This window comes from Elephantulus edwardii, unplaced genomic scaffold (genome assembly GCF_000299155.1).
Source record: "Elephantulus edwardii isolate Elephantulus edwardi_28Jun2011 unplaced genomic scaffold, EleEdw1.0 scaffold00123, whole genome shotgun sequence".
Lineage (NCBI taxonomy): Eukaryota > Metazoa > Chordata > Mammalia > Macroscelidea > Macroscelididae > Elephantulus > Elephantulus edwardii.
The window spans coordinates 4,834,589-4,855,087 of NW_006399873.1; the positions used below are offsets into that span (position 1 = coordinate 4,834,589).

General features: G+C 34.6%; 1 protein-coding gene across 1 annotated transcript in view; it reads right to left on the bottom strand.

Moving 5' to 3' along the window:
- Nucleotides 1-20,499, bottom strand: part of PCDH10 (protocadherin 10) — a 70,404-nt gene continuing 49,905 nt past the window's right edge. Inside the window, exon 5 of the mRNA XM_006893119.1 lies at nucleotides 1-605. Coding sequence (XP_006893181.1) covers nucleotides 586-605 — 20 coding nt within the window. The 3' untranslated portion in view covers nucleotides 1-585. The remainder of the gene's footprint in view (nucleotides 606-20,499) is intronic.

Below are 20,499 nucleotides of genomic sequence, written 5' to 3' on the forward strand. Positions count from 1 at the left end.
ATTTAGAAGCTTTGAAATAGTACAGTAAACACTTTGCAACACGGTGTATAAACTACAGAATGTCTTTGATATTTTTGTGGGTCTTAAGAATACAACATTTTTAGAACCCACTGGTGAAAAGAACATAATCACAATCTCTCTTGTAAAGTTGGAATAGTTTGGGGAACACTTGATCACACAAAAATAATATAAAACAGTCAAGTTTAAAACAGTGATATTGCATTTATAATGCACAAATTTCCTTTATCTTTATGACTGGCTTCTCGTGGTGAATATAAACATCTAAAGGGCTCAGTGACATTTGGAGAGAGAAAGATATATAGTGCTGTAAACAGGCACACACTGATCGGAGAGGCAAGTTCGGTTGCCTCTGAAGTTTCTACAGTTCTGCACATTTCAACTCATTTCTCAGGCCTGCTGAGAGCAATTAGGTCCTATAATTGGCCACGATGACTCTGCCAGCAATTTAATACTCAGTTGCACAGAACTAACTGGATGGCCAAGATAATGAAGTTGAAAAGTTGATGCTTTTGTTGGTCGACTTTGTGCAAATCATGCTGCTTCAGGTAAGTCCTGTAGAATTGACTAGCATATCCTTTTTCGTGCTGTGAAAAAGAAAAAGAAAACATGTGCTAAGAAAAAAAGGCAGGCTTTCGAAGTTTAAAAATGCAAATTATTGTAATAGAAACAAGTACAATTGAAAAGAAGGTGGACCCCCATATCTCAGCCACGTAGTATCAATATATTTCAGTGCTACCTTGATACTCGTTTTGTTAGTGACATTCATACATATCATTATTACCAAAGAAATACATTATGTCACATACCTATTATCAATTATGTGGAAATCAGCTTTTAAAAATTATTTACAAAACAAGTCCTATTTCACCACTTATATTTTATAATTTAGCATAAACAGTAGCATTTTAGATTTGGAGTAAATGGAATACGTAAATCTTATAAATCAGCATAAACACTCATTTAATAGAGCAAATCACTGGTTTTCCTTTGATTCATTAACTGCAGTGTGCAATTTTACCTTTTATTGAAGGTGTTAATAGCAATCCTGTAATTCTGTCACAGCCCTGATTATTAACCAGTTACATAGCCGAAGCTAAGTATTCAATATCATTTACAATGAAATCACTCTGAGGACTCAAAACTTGTCCCAGAAGGAAAACATCTGACCTCCTATATTCCCTTAACAAGAATTTTTTAAAAACATGAATAATTTGATATATATTTATTTTAATAAAATGAAATTTTATATCTCAAAACCAGTGAATATTGGACTGAAATATATTTATGCAATTTAACAGCTCTAAAGCTGTTCAAATTTGGTAGGTTTATCATATTTTTGCTTGCAGTATTAAATATGTAAATTAACCCCTACAAGGAATTCATTTTCTCATTAAGAGGGTTACGTTGGCAAAAATATAGTTTGAGTTTTCTTCCACTCCCAAGAAGCACTTAGAATTTTAAATCAGAACACCAGGATTTAATTGCTCATATTTTGTAACTGTAAAAGTCTCGTTTGTTAGCAGTAAAAAGATACATCTTCCCATCTACCCATAATACATATATATGCTATTTTACTGTGAGCATAATGAAAGCAGAAAGCATATCATCTAAATCAGTAACTGACAGCAAATAATTTTATAATAAATGTGTACAATTGATGTAAACATTGCACATATGTAAAATTTCTTTAAAAATTAAGAGCTATGCTAAATAGCATTACTGAATTTTATAATATGATTAATAGTTTGTTTTTCTTAAGAAATGGAAGGATATGTACATAGTTAAATCCTTTTTATAGGTTTTCCACTTATCTTAATTAGATCGTCTCATTATTACCTTATTTTCCAACATTATTTTCTCTGACATACTCTTACTATTTTCCATAACAGGGAATCACTGAACAAATAATTAATGTTTCTTGATAAATTTGTATTTTAGAAGGGCCATCAACCTTACAGTTGTAAATCAAATATCATAATTGATGAAAATGAAATTGAGAATTATTTATATATACTTTTGTTCTGCTGGCCTAGTGGTAAGAAGCTGTGCTATATCACAAATGCACGTGGTTTCAATTCAGCAGCTTATCCGTGAGAGAGAGATGGACAATCTCCTCCTGTGCAATTAAAATTCCTCTGAAAACCCACCAGAGATTCAGCTATGGGTCGATTCTGACACAATGGTACACAAAAACTACAACATGACTAAGGTTAAATGCAATAATAACCTTTTTCATAATAATATTTTATCTTGGATATTTGTAAAGCTTATATTTACTGGCAAGTTATAAGAAATTTAAGATTCTCAGTGTAGTAAAAAGCTGAAACATTCATCAACTAACACCCAGAGTCACCTCAGAAAAAAGATTTGGCAATCTGTTTTTGAAAAGTCATAGCCTTGAAAATCCTATGGTCACTTCTATTGTGCACAGATGTAGTGATTATGAGTCTGAATTAATGGCAACTAACAATACAAAGTGAAATCACATGATAGATTTTGAAATGTACCTGATCATAAAGTTAGTGTGAAAATCTAATAAGCAAATAGCGACTTTGCTTTTGGTGTATTGTACCAGCATCAAATTCTATATATTCTTATGCTCTTAAATCTGCATTTGCCATTTCATTATAACATTAATTAAATGATTACATATATATTTCATTGTTTCTAACCATTATTTTAGGGATGGGAAAGAGAGGAAGACCATCAATGAGAAGGACTTATGCAATGACTAGGGTAATGAGCATAGCTATGTCAGAGACAATGAAGTTAACACAGGATAGAGCAGGTTTCAGGACTGTTGTATACACAGGGTCACTATAAGTCGCAAGCTACTCGATGGCACATAACAACAACAGCAACCATAATTTAAAATTCTTTAGTAAATAAGTTAGTCAACAAAGAAACTGATTGGTAAGATATAATTAGAGCAGATAATGACAGTAGCCAAAAAAGGTACAGTCCAAAATGTATGGCTGTTTTGTGACTTAGCGAATACTATTAAGAAATTTATCAGATATAATTTTGTGCTGTCCTGTACAAACGAGGAAGCATGTATACCCTATAAATAATTTTACTTTTTTCACAGTAAGTTAGAGATTGTATTTACAGTCTTAATATTTTTGTTTCACTGGTACAAATTAGAACATACTGATTTAGAAATAACATCAATCAGGTGATTAAGGGCATAAAGAACTCAGGAAATATATGTATTAAAAATATATTGAAAGACCCATATTTTAGTTTAAGTGCAGAAATTAGCCAATCTAAAGCATTATGTGGTGGTGGTGGTGGTGGTGTTAAGTGTTGTCGAGTCGCAGGCGACTCATAGCGACCCTATGAAGGAGAGAATGCTTGGGTGTCTTTCTTCCTCTCCCCAGGTTCATAGGGTGTCCAGAGGCAAGCTATTATGGAAGTAGATGCCACTCCTCCTTTCAAGCTTGTTTTAATCGGGGAGCTCCACCCCACTCTCTGTCCGTATTGGTTAACTGGCCATTGACGCATTTGACATGTCAGAGTCACAGTGTTCAGCCTCACAGCAACCACAAGTTATCGCTGTATGGTAACTCTTTACCACTAAGCCACTAGAGCTCCTTTTATCCATTCTACACATTATGAAATAGTTGCTGTGTACCAGACATTCATCTAGCTCCAAGTTCCCCAGGCAATGATTTCTTTACAAGTAAATTTTAGTAGCATATGCTTCAGAAAGTGTGACCTAAAGAGAAGAGCAGTGCTGAGCACATGTGGGCACTCAATATCATCAACCACTACCTAAAAGATGGAATATATGGTTGTTTCGTAAGGGGCAGTTCTGTCCTTGACAGTACTGTTATTGTTCTTAGGTAGAGAAAAGTTATCATTTCTAGGAAAAGATCAACTCGACGGCACATAACATAAGTATCTCATGGTGCTCGCTCTTGAAACCCCAGAATGGAGGGCTGTTTTGGGGTTTTTTAAAAGTCTTAAGCACCTAATGACAAGGAGAAGAGAAGAATTAACAGCAATAAAATTAGAAAGCAGATGGGCAATGGTAACCAACGTAGCACATCTAAAAAGAAGCTGAATTCCAAGACAGCAGCAGAGAATACTAATAATCCAGTAAGGACAGGGAAAATAAGATTCCAGATTCTGTCTTTTCTGCTTCATGGTGCTGGCAGATGATCCTTTTACACTCTGCTAAAAATCTGAGAGTTTTTTTCCTTATTCCTTATATTGGATTACAGATACCAGGCACAACAATGTGAGTGGCACACTGAAAACTAGAAAATATGTGACTGTATGCTGAATGTAAACGACCTAAGCATTATTTATCTCAGTTAAATACCACTCCTAATTAAATTAAAGGGGACTCTGATGCCCTAGCAGCAAGAAACTGAGTGGTAGTCCCTAAGGCATGCATTTCAAATCCACCAGCTGGTTTCCTGGAGTAGGATGAATAATATCTTCCCAGACAATTAACTGCCTCTGAAAACCCATTTTAGGATCAGCTATGGCTTGGTTCCAGTGTGATGGTACACAACAAAACCAACAATTGTTATTGCTGATTGCCTTCAAGTCGAGCACGACTCATTATTACCTTGTGAGCAAAAGGTCTAAAGCCTCTCTACAACTATTGACATTTATCAAAGTTCATAGAGTTTCTGGATACATGTTGTTTAGGATGTGGAAGCCACTCCTGCTTCCAAACCTCTCATAGTACGTTATTGTTGCTATGTGCCGTTGAGTCGCCTGTGATGTATAGTGACCCTATGTACAGCAGCTCTGAACCCTTCCCTGACCTGAGCCCGTCTCACTAATTGGAATACATCAACCCTCATTGACTGAGTTACTGTAGCAATCCATTTCATTTGAGATCTTCCTCCTCTGTGCTGTCTGCCCACCCTTCTGAACATGATGTCCTTCTCCAAGGAACAATCTCCCCTGGCCACATGCCCAAAGTAAGTGAAGCAGAGCTTCAAAATCCTAGCCTCCAAGGAAAGACCTGGATTCACCTTTTCCAAGGCAGACCAATTTGTTTTCTCGGCAGTCCATGCTATGTTCAAGACTCTTCTCCAGCACCACAACTCAAAAGCATCTATTCTTCTTCTGCCATTCTTAGTCAATGTCCAACTTTCTGAAGCATAATGAGTAACTGAAAAGACCATGACCTGGATTAGGTACACTTTTGTATCTAGACTGACATTGTTCTCTTAATTCAGCACTCTGGAGAGGTCCATGACAGCAGATTTTACGAAGACAATTCATCTTTTGATTTCCTGAATGCTGGTGTTAAGAGTGTTGATTGTGGATCTGAGCAAGCTGTAATTGCTAACACCCTGAATCTCTTCTCCATCTATTATGGTGCTACCATTTTGTCCAGTGGTGAGAACTGTTGTCTTCCTGATGTTGAGCTTCAATCCATATTGAAGACTACAGACCTTGACCTTTTGCAGCAAGTGTTTCAGAACTTCAATTTCAGCAAGCAAGGTTGTATAATCTGCATATTGTATGTTGTTAATGAGTCTCCCTCCAACCCTGATCCACTTTCCTCATAAAGCCCTGCTTCCTGAATGATCTTTTCTGCATAAAGATTGAAAAGGTATGGGGACAAAATGCATCCCTGACACACTCCTTTCTTGATTTTAAACCATGCAGTGTTTCCTTTTTCTGTTCTGAGGACCGCATAGGGAAAAGCATGATCAAACATTCTGGGATTCCCATTTTCCTCAGGGTTAGCCACAGTATTGTGATCCACACAGTGAAATGTCTTTGCATAGCCAGTGAAACACAGATAGACATTCTTCTTGAACTCTCTGCTTTCTGCCAAGATCCATCTGACATTGGCATTAATGTCCCTAGTGCCATGACCTCTTCTAAACCAAGCTTGTTTTTCTGGTAGTTCTTGCCCATGTACTGTTCAAGTCTTTTCTGGATAATCTTCAATAGGATTTTTCTAGTGTGTGATATTTTTAATTAGATTGGAGACTATTTGGGGTGGGAGATATTGACATTGTGTATTCAGTTGAGGAAAAAATAAATTGAGACAAAAATCAATTCAATGATTGGAGAAATTATTATAAGAACAAAAAAAATTGTGATCACCTAGCATTCTAAATACTTGAAATACAAATATAAGCTTCAGAAACACATTTGAATTCATCCTTAGTGTTACGTATGTTTCCTTCTTTCAAGCTCCACCTATTTAAGAAGTGATCTGAATAATCTAATCACTCTTTCTTTAGTTTACCTCTTCCTACTTATTGGTGATTTGAGCTATGCAGATTTGAATAGGAAAATAGAAGGGTTGAGTCTGAAGGTCAGAATAAATAAGAGCAGGGTACAATGAGTTCCTCCGTTTCAAAAGCCAATCCCTTGCATCTGAAGTGCTGTCATGCTCATGAGAGGAAATGGAATATTACTTCCAAAGTTGTAGTCAAATCCACTTAGTTTCAAGGCATTTACAAAATGAGTTTGAGTACTGAATAATCTTTATCTTTTTGTGAATGTACGAGTTAATATCACAAAATCTTAGGCATATATGCAAAAATATAGATCATTGTGATTACATTTCAGAGGCATTGTTACTATGAAATCACACCACAGTATAAAAATAATATGACTATACATGACTTGCTGCCTTTCAGACTTTGCACAATGAGCCAAATACTTTTATTGAATTTCTATTATTTTCCCCCTCTAAATACTGTTGAATTAATTATCAAGCATATTTGAAAATTTTCCTTTCTTTCTGATTCATAAATATATTTTGTTCCTCTAGCTTTGCAAGTTGTCAGTTATTTCATTTTGTGTACTCACAATCAATATCTACGAAAGCAGCCTTCAAGAAATAATAAGACGTGTTGCATCAAGCAAACATGTTGTCAAGAACTTTTTAAACTTGCTAAACAGCAAGCATGTCTTTTTTTTACGTTTTTCCAAGTAGATATTATGATTTGTAAAGCACTCAATGACACCTAACATCATATGTAAATAATTAGTCATTTATGTGGGTAAAAGATTTTGTTGTGAGTCAAATATAAAAGTAACAGGAAAGGGATTATCTATATTACTTTCTAATGTAATTTCCTTATTCATTTACTGTATTTATTTTTACAGCAAGTTACAGAAACACATTTATATAACTTATTTTAGTGGGTGACCTATAGTGTGAAAAATCATTCATAGAACAAAGGAATGTTCAAATATTTACCTTCTCACAATTTAGCCTAAATATGTTTTAAAGAAAGTTCCATGATGAATATTTTCCTTACATTGTATAATTCTGTTATTGCCTTTCATAATTTGTAAAATACTAAATTATACTGTACTGTTCATTGTGATAGAGTCAGAACTGATACATAGACGAGCATTCAAATTTTCAGAGGCTGTAATTGCTTGAGAAGAGACTGTTTGTCCACCTTTATTCCTCAGAATAGATGGTGAATTTGAACCATTTGCCTTTGGATTGGGAGTATAACAGCTTACTTATTAATCTGTAGAACGTTTAAAAAACCTCAATTAGTTAATTCCTTAAGAAGGAGCAAGGCAGCGTAAAGACAACAGTTTTTTTAAGTGCTACAAAAGTAACCAAAAAAGTATTAGTATCATTATATTACTTAAATAGTTAAAGTGCCTGATAATTATGTTATCTAATAAATCAGAATGTTGTTGTTGTGTGTCATAGAGTCAAAACTACCTCATAGTGTACTAATGTGAACCTTCAGTGGGTTTTCAGAGGTTTTCATGTCTTTGGGATTGCAGCACAGCTTCTTACCACTAGGCCACCAGAGCTCCTTGAATATTGACTATTCACAGTCCAATATTCTTGTTGTTAGATGCCAGTGAATTTACTGACTTATAATGACCTTACGAACAATAGAAACTTTCATAGCTTGAAATAAAACACTCTTTATGCTTTATGATGGTATAAACCACAAAAGCTGAACTGATAAATTATCTTCTGAAGCAATCTAATTCATTTCTTCAACAGAAAGAATGGAAGCCTTTACATATCCCTAATTGAGACTCTCCACTACAATGAAAAGCTTCCAGAAGCTGAGATCAGTAAGGTACTCCAGAGCTCATTCAAATGTTTAATGAGCCTCGTAGTCAGGACACTTTTTCTATATAAAATGAATAATATACAAAAGTTGAGCCCATTATCCCCTGTGGAAGTCAGAAATACCTGCTCTCTGTTCTCTATGTAAACGCATATCCTAAATTTAAAGGCAGCTTAAAAGTAAGTCTCCATCAGAGATTTGTCCAGTTCAATAATCAGTTCTTTCAAGTTTCTGCTGTCTTATTCTTGAAATACTTTTGAGACAGTTCTTTAAAATATCTCTGAAGACACTTTCCCACTCAATTTAACTGTAACTTACAGAAATAAGCATAGTGACTTTAACTATTAAAGGAAGGTGTCTGATTATTTTCTCTATAACCTTGCTATTTTAAGACCTTAATATTTGCTTTTTTAAAAAAGAATATAGTTTTAGATATTCAGATTTTAAAATACTGTTTTCTATTTACAAAAAGACTCATTAGAGAAGCTCAATATCATATGTGAAAACTAGGCCAGGTGCTGATTGTGGAACAGACCATCAACTACTCACATGCAAGTTCAAACTAAAGCTAAAGAAGGGTAAATCAAATCCTGTAACCAAAATTTGATCTTGAGTCTATTCCACCAAGTTTTAAAGCTATCTCAGGAACAGATGAATAAATTAAGACCAGATGAGCTATGGGAGGATATCAAGAATATCATCCACAAAGAAAGCAAAATATCATTACAAAGACAGAGGAGGAAGATTGAAATGGATGTCAGAAGAGACTCTGAATACTTTAATAGAGCACCAAGAAGCCAAAGCAAAAGGGAGAAATTAAGAAGTTAAGGAGCTGAACAGAAGATTTCAAAGTGCAGCAAAGGAAGACAAAACAAAATATTGCAAAGAAATATGCAAAGACCTAGAGTCAGAATATCAAAAGGGCCAAACTTGTTCTGCATTTCTTGAGCTTAAGGAACTAAAGAACAAATTCAAGCCTCAAGCTGCAATACATAAGGATGTTATGGGCAGAATATTAAATGATCCAGGAAGCATTAAAAGAAGATGGAAGAAGTACACAGAATCACTGTACCAAAAGGAATTTAATAACACTGAAGAATTTCATGAAACAATATATGATGAATAGGCAATGGTGATGAAGGAGGAAATTCAAACTGCTCTGAAGGAATTGGAAAAACACAAGGTCCCAGGAATTAGCAGCACACCAACTGATATATATCAACAAATGGATGATGCTCTGAACATGCTTACCAGGTTGTGCCAAGAAATCTGGAGGACAACTGCCTGGCCAACTGACTGGAAGAGATCCATATTTATTCCTATCCCCCCAAAAAAGTTATCTGAAAGTGTGGAAATGATTGAATAATATCACTAATGTAATATATAAGCAAAATCCTGATGAAGCTCATCCGAAAATTACTGGAATAGTATATTAGCAAAGAAATTCCAGAAATACAAGCTGTGTTTAGAGTAGACTTTGGTACTAAAGATATAATTGCCATTGTCAGATAGATATTGGCTAATGGAAAACGTACTACAAGAATTTATGTCTATCTGTGTTTTATTGACCATGCAAAGGCATTTGACTATGGAGAGCACAACAAATTGTGGCTAACCTTGAGAAGAATAGAAATCTCAGAACACTTAATTGTGAGGTAGTCATCAGAACAGAGCAAGGAAACTCTGCTGGGTTCAAAATTAGTAAAGGAATGTGTGTCAGGGTTGTGTACCATCTCCATACTTTTTCAATCTATATGTCGGATCATTTGAGAGGCAGGACTTTGTGGTAAGGAATGTGGCATCAGGATTGAAGGAAGACTCATCAGCAGCTTGCAGTATGCAGGTGATACAACCTTGCTTGCCAAAACTGAGCAGGACCTGAAGCATTTGCTGCAAATGGTCAAGGACTGTAGTATTCAATATGATTGAAGCTTAACATCAAGAAGACAAAGATTTCCACCAGCTGGCCAATTGGTAGCACCATGATAGATGGAGAAGAGATGGAGGTTAACAATTTCAATTTGCTGACTCCACAATAAACAAATACTCTTGGCACCAGCAGTCAGAAAACTGAAAGACAAGTTGCATTGGGGAAGTTAGCTATCAGGAATCTTTCCAGAGTGCTGAGGAATAATGATGTCAATCTGGAGACTAAGGTGCACCTAATCCAGGCCATGATCTTTGCATGGTATGTATCAGAGACCTAGATAATGACTAAGGATGACAGAAGAAGAATTGATGCTTTTGAGTTGTGGTGCTGGAAAAGAGTTTTGAGCATACCATGATCCACCAGGAGAACAAATTGGTCTGTTTTAGAGAAAGTGAAGCTAAGTTTCTCCTTGGAGACAAGGATTTTGAAGCTCTATCCCTCATGCATTGAGTACATGGTTAGGAGGGACCTGTCCTTGGAGAAGGAAACATGGAGGAATAGTGCAGGAGAGGAAGACCCTGTATGAGATGATTGATAATGGTAACTGAGGTAATAGGAGTAGATGTGTCAGAGTCAGTGAGAATGGCTCAAACTGGGAAGGGTTCAAAGCTATTGTACATAGGGTTGCTATGTGACACAGGCAACTCGATGGCATATAACAATAACAACAATACCTACCCAAAAAAATTACATGCAGATACTCTATTTAAATATTCTCATCGTTGTTGGCAAATGTCGAGTCAGATCTGACCCATAGCTAACCCTCCAGTGGATTTTCAGAGGCAGTTAAGCGCACAAGAGGAGATTGCTCATCGTTCTCCCACAGAGTAAGCTAGTGAATCCAAACTGCATGCCTTCAAGATTGCGGTGCAGTTTGTAGGCCTAAGAGCTCCCTCAATTGAAATATATATGAAAAATTTAATTATATGTTGTGGTTCCTTAGAAAGTTTTAAAAAAGAAAGCTAATGATAGTTATTTATGTATAATATATAGAGATACGTTTGTAATGTAAAGATTATATATAATCTTTCTGTCCAATAATAGTGTTTAAATACAGCATTTACTTCTTTTTTAATTAATTATTTTTTATTGTATAAAAACCACATATGGGTATCTAAGGGGGTAAGGGAGCATTTATTTCTGACGCATGCTTTTAAATAAAATTCATACTAGTCTTTTCCTGTATTTACATTATTTTCTTGTATCAAATACTATACATTTTTTTTTTCTTTTTAATTTTAGATTGACCATTTCTGTTTCTGGAGAAACACAAAGTTGTTTAAAAGGGAATATTTCCCAATTTATCACCACGAGTATTCATTTAAAACGTAAACTTGGTAAAATAAATGAGTAAAAACTCCTTCAAAAAATAAAAGCAAGCAATGTATGGTAAACTGAGGGGTTTCTTTTTAGTTTAGTCTGTATGTGTGTTCTATGTAGAGAGAGTACAGATGGTTTAGTGGCAAGAAGCTGCACTTCAATGCGGCAGACATGCAGCTGGAATCTATTGGCTGTCCGTGGGAGAAGGAAGGGCAATCTCCTCCCATGCGATTAACTGCCTTTTTCAAACCCTGGAGGGTCAGCTATAAGTCATTTCCGACTCGATGGTACACAACAAGAACAACAACATACTTACAAGTTAGAGAACCTTGGTGGTCTAGTGGTACACTGTGCTGTAATCTTAGAGCTGTGCAGTTCTTATCACCTAACACTCCACTGGCAATCTCCTGCTAGAAAATTTTCTGTCTCTAAAAACCAGTTACAGGTCCATTCCATCTTGCCGGCACACACAAACAATAATATAATTATAATTTGGGTTGCAACTGAAACATGTTTCTTAAATTAAAATATAAATTCATGGACATATTAAAAGACAAATAATTTTAAAAGGTAGATTTTTCAAAGATTCTTTAAAAAATATCAAAAGATAATTTTTTTAAAGAAAAGAAACTTAGCAAGTGACTTTTTTTTTAATAGAAATATGTACCAATGATGGTGCTTCTTAGTAGTGGTAGCTTTAGCAATGCCTAAATATGTACCATTATCTAGACACCTTTACCTCACTTGAGACTATCTACAATTTTCTAAGTCTATAGATTATAAATAAATTTATCTTGTTTCCCAATAAGTTCAGACACGTGAAGGAAGAATTTATAAACTTGAAGGGACCCTCCAGATCAAGCAGAGCTAATAGACTGTGCAAAGCCCTGAATTTGCAATCAATGAAAAATTTTAGAAATTAACATTATTCACTGTTAATTTCTAAACAAAACTGAATTTGTATGAAAAGGACTTAACAGTCTTAGACGTAGGAGTTTCATATATCTATAAATGAGTCATGACTCATGAGTTGTGAGTCAGGGCCACTACCTTTAGAGTCGGCGGTTTGAGCCAACCAGTGGCACAAGGGGAGAAAAATGGATAATCTCCTCCTGTTAAGAATTACAGTCTGGGAAACCCAATAGCAGCACGGTTGGGTTTTTAATATTTGCTTTTAAATACAGATTACAAGAGTATTGCCATCAAATTGAGTATGACAACAGAGACGCTATGAACAGACCGGAGCCCTGTCCTATTCTGTGGCAACCTCATACGTCCTGACACATTAGAGCACATTTCAGCAGTCACTGTTGTCAATCCACCTGTCTGAAGTTCTTCCTCTCTTTCGATGACCCTCTGCCTATCTGAGCATCATGACCCTGTCCAAGGAATAGCCCCTCCTGGAGGGACAGCACAGGAGAGGAAGACCCTGGATTTGATGGATTGACTCAGACTCAGTGACTGGGGTAATTGGAGTAGGTGTGCCAGAGACAGCGAGGTTGGCGCAGGATAGAGCAGAGTTCAAAGCTATTGTACATAAGGTCGCTATGAGTTGCAAGCAACTTGGGGACATATAACAACCACAGCAGCAGCAACATGCTCAAATTATGTGAGGTGAAGCTTTATTATTTTTGCCTCCAAAAAGCATTCTGGCCAAACTTATCTCTAAGACATATTTGTTTGTTCATTTGACAGTTCATGAGAGGCTATTTCCTCAGATCCTCTTCTAAGAGGAAGTAATACCCAGGAAAGAAGATATACTAGTACTAAGGATTTGTGTGTATGTGTACGTGCATGCTAGGGCATGTTGTATGTATGTATGTGGGTATTTATAATCATGATTACGTTCTCACAAAGACAATGGCACATTTAAAACTATTCACTAGTAAGTATATACTCTATCGGTTATTATAATCATGTCAGCTATTACTAATTTTATTAACAGAATATATATAATGTAATTTACAGATTTTTACATTTTAAAAATATTTATCTCTAACATATTATATTAATGATAAGTGCTTTGCAGTCTCCCCTAAAAATGATTATGTATTAATTCTTTTAATTGAGGGAGTATACTTTGAATAATATCAATGTTAAAATTTATTTGAGAGGGAAATCTAAAAATCACAGTAATAAGTCATAATTTTTCCATCTATATGCCAATATTTTTGGTATTCTAAATATTTGTACTAAAAGCATAAAACATGAAAATTTTTAAATTCACGTATTTGTACTAACACACATCTAATTTAAAATAAAACCTTGAGAGATTAATATATTTTACTTGAAAGAGAAGAAATGAAAATAGTACATTACCTAACTCATGACTTGTCATTACACATTTTCTCTCTGTTGATGATAAAAATATAATTTTCTAAGTATTGTCTTAAAATGAAGTTTGAACATTAATTTGCTTTTCTATATCCTTGAACTATAATTTATATCCTTAGAAAGTTAATTCTAATATCAAGTGATTTCTAACTTTATATCATTGAAAAATTTCTGGAGTCTTCCTTAATATAAAAAAAGAGAGAAACTCTAATTTATTTCAGTAATATTTGAAAAACTATAACATTACAGTAAGAAGAAGTACACTTGAAATTTTTTTTGAGGAAAAATCACTTAATTTCATATTATATTAACAAACAGTGCTCAGGCTGTTCGTTCATAGGGTCGCTATGAGTCGTCTACGACTCCATGGCATTAAACAACAACAACAACAATTAATAACAATACAGGACATATTACATTTAATTTTCTACTGTTTTTTCATTATTTTATGTATCTAAAATTCTAAAAGGATGTCCATATGTTCCTCTAAAGAATAATTTCATTTTTGAGAAACATTAAACTAATATTATTTACTGACATTTATACACTTGTAATTCAAGTAGTTTTCTCCCAAACAACCTTTTAAGGAGCTCAAATTAGTTACTACCCTGAAAGGTTGAAATTAGCATTAATTCTTCAGGCAGAAGTCTTAGAAAATGTCTGAATTCGATTGGATATTCCTGTAATTATAGGCATGTTGTATATAGAACAGGGCTTAGATATGGTTTTCATAAGGTTATTTTTAGTCATACTCAACTCAATGGCACTTAACAACAATAACAACTACTACTCGTGACACACATGATTTCATATTTATATGAAAATCAAATATAATTCCACAACTCAAGATCAACATTCCATAAGCACAGGTACATGATATCCTGACTTTTAATTATATAGCCAGATGTTCAACAATTGAATGCTGTGTATTGCTAAAATGCTCACCAGTTTTCAAACTAAAGTGGACTAAGAAGAGAAGCTTGGCAATATGCTTCCAAAACTTAATTCCTCTAAACTCTACGGAGCACAAGGGTCTGATCCACAACCTTGCATGGGGGTGGTACAGTATGAAGCAGCATTTTGTTCTATTGTGAACGGGATAGCCTAATTTCAGGCTTACTCTAGGGTTAACAGTAACAGCTAACAGGCTAATAGTAGTAGCCAACTAAAGATAAGGATTTAATGGCATTTAACCACAACCTTAGAGATTAAGCCATGAAAATAAGGGAAGTCTTCTTAGTTGATAAAGAGATACTTTTCTATCAGTCAATGAAAGATTTTTAAAATAAAAATAAATGCAATGTTGTAATGATTTAAAAAATGTGTGCAAATACATACTTGTTCAATGTAGTTGATAATCCTACTTCCTCTAATGGAACTCAGTTTCTTACATGCCAGAGCAAATGATAGATTAAAAGCTGGAAGTGAAGGTTAAGAGGAAGCTGAAAACACTGACAAACAGAAAAGTGACAGCTCGCATGGAGTATGGACAGAAAAAAAATCTTTCTAACTAAAGCATTTAGGTAATTCAGGATTACAGGCCATCATAAGTGTTGAGTAGAGGTGTTACATAAAATATTTGAATCTTAGTTACATTTGAATTTCAGATAAGCAATGAGTATTTTTAATAGATACATCCCATGCAATAATTAGGAGCTCCTCTATTATAATTTGCTAAATCTGGCAGCTCTATCCTCAAGATATCACTTCATATTAGCACAATGAGGACAATGAGGAAAAAAATAGATTGTATTGTGTTTTATAATTTTTTTAAATTGACATTTATAATAACTTGCAGAAATTGTTCATAAAAAATAATGTAAAGATTTTGAAAGCTGGTAATATTAAAGCCCTGTGGGGAGCCTTAAGAATAACTGAGATCATTAAGGTCCCTGAAAATGGCTACATCTGGAAAAGAAGAAAGGAAAAAAAATTAAAGATTGTGTATCAAATTAAAAAAGGGATAAAGAATAAATGTATTTGTTTATATTTATAAAGTATAAAATTATATTTAATGATAAATTATCTTCTTATTAAATGTGAACCAAGCTTTATTTGTGATTTAAATGATTTGAATTCTAATGCAATTGTAACCTGGTATATTAGCGAAATCTTTGTTTCTGTCATAATGTTGTAACATGCTAAATAAAATGTTCTTTTTCTTTTCATAATGAACATTGCTTCCCTTATATATTCTAAAATTTAAATTTGGAGTGTGTGTATTTGTGTGGACACTTATATTAGTTTCTTATATATGTGCTTTAGATATATACATCCTAGAAACTCATTGAACAACCTTTTCCTTCTTTTAATTTAATACATCATCAGATAGTCAGATATTTGAAAGCTGATAAACATTTAAAAATTTAACTTAAAATTGTAAAAAAAGTGCTAATAAGTTATTATATTCAAATAGAACATAGGACATCATTGTTGTTACAAGTTAAAATTCATTTTAATAATGTTCAAATTAGATGTTAAGATTTAGATCTTTAATTAGTCATATTACCTTCCATAATTTAAAACCTAGTGTGAACAAGAGTTGATTTTCATTACTTCAATTATATAACTAAATAATAATATTAAAATGTTATATTATACATTTTTTATCTATGAGAGATAGCAAAATAAACACAGGGAAATGACCAAATTTTCAATAACTGACTTTTGTAGTAATTGGTTAAGAATTCTATTTAAAGATTATTGATAAGATATGTTAAATATACGAAAGATATATATTATTGTGAATACATGACAAATGCACTAACTTACCTTAATATCTCATATTAAAATTGTTACCAAAAACATTTACTATTTTGTAATACCATTTTTAAAAGGAATCTGAGCTAATCATTAGTTGCCAGAATCCCATATAAAGTATATAAATTAAAAAGTATTTGAAAGCAATACTCTCTTAAAATAGTTTATTCAATAATTATCATGAATAAAAACATTAAAAAGTTACCTGAAAATCCCACAATTCTAAAGAGATATCAAATAAACTACCTCCAAGTATAGTTAACTTTTGTTTTGATCAATAACCTCGTAGTCCTAATCATAATGGACTTTTTATTTTAAAGCTGTCTTACTTTCTTTTGTGTTTGGTTTTCTTCCTTCTTTATATTTGTTTTTATGTTTTCCCACTGTACATAAGACATTTATCAAACATAATTTAGCATTTTCCTTTCTTAATTTTACTAAAACACACATTCCTCAGCATTTCTAATTTCTTATAATTTTCAATTAAAATTGATGCTTTCCTTGCCCATATTCTTTCCCCTGCAATTATTGTCTCTCAATTGTCCAGTCTAAAGACTAAAGGATCATATTTGATAACTATGTTATTTACTTTTATACTCATAAGTTTAATTTAGTAATTATCCCTGAAAAACCCACTGCTGTAGAGCTGGTTATAAAATACAGTGAACCTCCATTAATTTCTGAGACTATAAATCTTTGCAGAAGGAAATTGTGTTGCCCAAATTTTTCCTGCTGATTTGCTAGTAAAGTTGAAATGGCGTTCTTTCAGTTACTGGTAATGCTGTACACTGCACTACAAGGATTTCTTTTAAAAAATATAGATACTTGTTTTTGCTTTTGTTTTCAATTTTTCTCCAATAGTAAACTTTTGTTTTCATTAGGAATGACCAATACTTTTGTTTATGTCTTTGTTTATCCAATACAATGAGGCTATTTTAATAAAAAAAATACACAGCCTCATATAACAAATCCTTATTGACCTTCTTCTAAATTGTGTCACGTTTCTAACAGCTGGAAATCAAATAACTAATTAGTAATACAGATCAGGAATATATCAGGTCTCAAGTAAAAATCCTGGGTCTCTCTAATTAGCCAAGAAAATTTGACCATGTTACCAGACCTCTCTTTTTCTCAGTTGCATTATCTATGAAATGAGAACAGGAAGAATATATACATAATTGTTATTATAAAGATCAAATGGATTAATATCTATACAGTGTTTAGAACACTGTCTAGTTCAAAGCCAATGTAGTTGCCTTTTAGTCAATTCCAACTCATGGTAATTCAATGTGTTACAGAAACAGAAATTTATTCTATAGTTTACAATGTTGGAGCATTTCATCAGCAGATCACCAGGATTTCTTCCAATGAATCTATATATAGATTTAGATAGTAATCTTCCAGTTAGTAGTTCAGTGCTTAACAATTTATACCAAACAAGGATACCTTGATTCATAAGTTCTCATTATTAGGTAGCAAAGGTATTGTCGAGCTGGAGATAGAATGATAGAATTATGTACAATCAAAGATTTATTCATTGTGAATAATTTATATAAGAAATATAAAAGCAGGCTATACACATAGATTTCACTTGTTGGTAATCATAGGAATCAGACTGATTAAATCTGTGGAAAACATTGTGGGCAAAGCTCAATATGAGCTATGAAAACTAGACCAAATGCTGATTGTGGAACAGACCATCAACTATTAATTTACACGTTCAAGCTGAAGCTAAAGAAAATGAAATTAAACCCACAGGAACCAAAATTTGACCTTGAGCCAATCTCATTCAAATTTCAAAATCATCTCAGGAACAAGTTTGAGGCCTTGAACACTAGTGAGTGAAGACCAAATGAGCTGTGGGAAGATACCAAGAATAGCATGCAGGAAGAAAGCAAAAAGGTCATTACAAAGACAGAGGATGAAGAAAAGACCAAGATAGATGTCAGAAGAGATTCTGAATATTGCACTAGAGTGCTGGGAAGCCAAAGCAAAGGGAAGAAACCAAGAAAGTAAGGGCCAGACTCATTCAGTATTTCTTAAGCTGAGGGAGCTGAAGAACAAAGTCAAGCTTTGGGTTGTAATACTTAAGGATGCATTGGGCAGATTATTAAATAATCCAGGAAGAATTAAAAGAAGGGAACAAAAGGCCTATACAGAGTCACTCCACCAAAAGGAATTGGCTGACACAGAAGAATTTCAAGAAACAACTTATGAGCAAGTGCTTGAGATGATGAAGGAAGAAGTTTAAGTTGCTCTGAAGGAATTGGCAAAGAACAAGGCTCCAAGAATTAATAGCATACTAACTGAAATATTTCAATAAACAAATGCTACCCTGGATGCACTCACCAAGTTGTACCAAGAAATCTGAAGGCCAACTGACTGGAAGAGATCTATATTTGTTCTCATTTAAAAGAAAGGTGACTTGACACATCATTGATATCACATGCAAGCAAGATTCAGCTAAAGACTATCCAAAAACGACTAGAACAGCACATCACCAGAACTGCCTGAAGTACAGGCTAGGTTTAGAAGAGGCCATGGTACTAGGGATATGATATCTAATGTCAGATGGATGTTGGCTGAAAGCAGAGAGTACCAGAGGAATGTCTATCTGTGTTTCATTGACTATGCAAAGACATTTGACAGTGCGGATCACAACAAACTGTGACTGACTATGATAAGAATGTGATTTGTGCTTATGCAAAACCTATACTTAGACCAGGAGACAATCATCAGAACAGAGCAAGGAAACATGGCATGGTTCAAAATTGGAAAGGGTGTACTCCATGGCTGTGTTCTATTTCCATACCTTTTCAATCTATAGGTAGAACAGATTGTCCGGAAGGTTGGGCTCTCTAAGGAGGAATGTGGCATCAGGATTGGAGGAAGACTCAACAACAAAATAGATTATGCTGATGACAAAACCCTGCTTGCTGAAACTGAAAAGGATCTGAAGCACTTGCTGCAGAAAGTCAAGGACATCAGCCTTAAATATGGATTGAACTCAACATCAAGAAAACAAAAATCCTCACTACCAGGCCAATTGGCAGAACCATGATAGAAGTAGAAAAGATTGAGTTTGTTAACAGTGTTCATTTTCTAGGCTCCACAATCAACATTCTTGGTAGCAGTAGTCAGGTAATCTAAAGACTAAGTGCATTCAGAAAATCTGCTGTCAGGGACCTCTCCAGGGTCTGAAGAGCAACGATGTCAGTCTTGAGAATAAGGTGTGCCTGATCCAGATCATAGTCTTCGCAATTACTTGTTATGTGTCAGAAAGCTGGAAAATGACTAGGGAATGATATGAGAAAAACTGACATCTTTGAACTGAGGTGCTGGAAAAGAGTATGAAATATACCTGGGACTGCTGTTGTTGCTGTTGTTATGTGTTGTCGAGTCATCTGAGACTCATAGCGACTCTATGTACTATAGCCCTAAAGTCTGCTCTGTCCTGTGCCAATCACAGTGTCTCCAACACAGCCATCCTGATTACCCCAGTCACTGAATCAATCCACCTCATAGAGGGCCTTTTCCTCCTGCGCTGTCCCTTCACCCTACCAAGCATGATGTCCCTCTCCAGGGACCTGTCCTTCCTTACGACATGTCCAAAGTATGTTAGATGAAGCCTCAGAATCCTTGCCTCCAAGAAGCCGCCCAGTTTTACCCTTTCCAGGATGAATCTGTTTGTTTTCCTAGCAGTCCTCAATACTCTTCTCCAGCACCCCATCTCAAAGGCATCAATTCTCCTTTTATCCTCCTAAGTCATTGTCCAACTCTCTGATGCATAACAAGTGATAGCAAAGACCATGGCTTGTATCAGACACACCTGTCTCCAGAAAGACACCATCGCTCTTGAGTACTTTAGAGAGATCCCTAACAGCAGACTTTCCCATCGCAATACATCTTATAATTTCCTGGCTACTGGTGCCAAGGGTATTGACTGTGGAGCCAAGCAAACTAAAGCTGTGAACAATCTCAGTCTCTTCACCATCCATCCTGATGCCGCCAATTGGTCCAGTGGTGAGAATCTTTGTCTTCTTGACATTGAGCCTCAATCCATATTGGAGGCTGCAGTCCTTGACCCTCTGC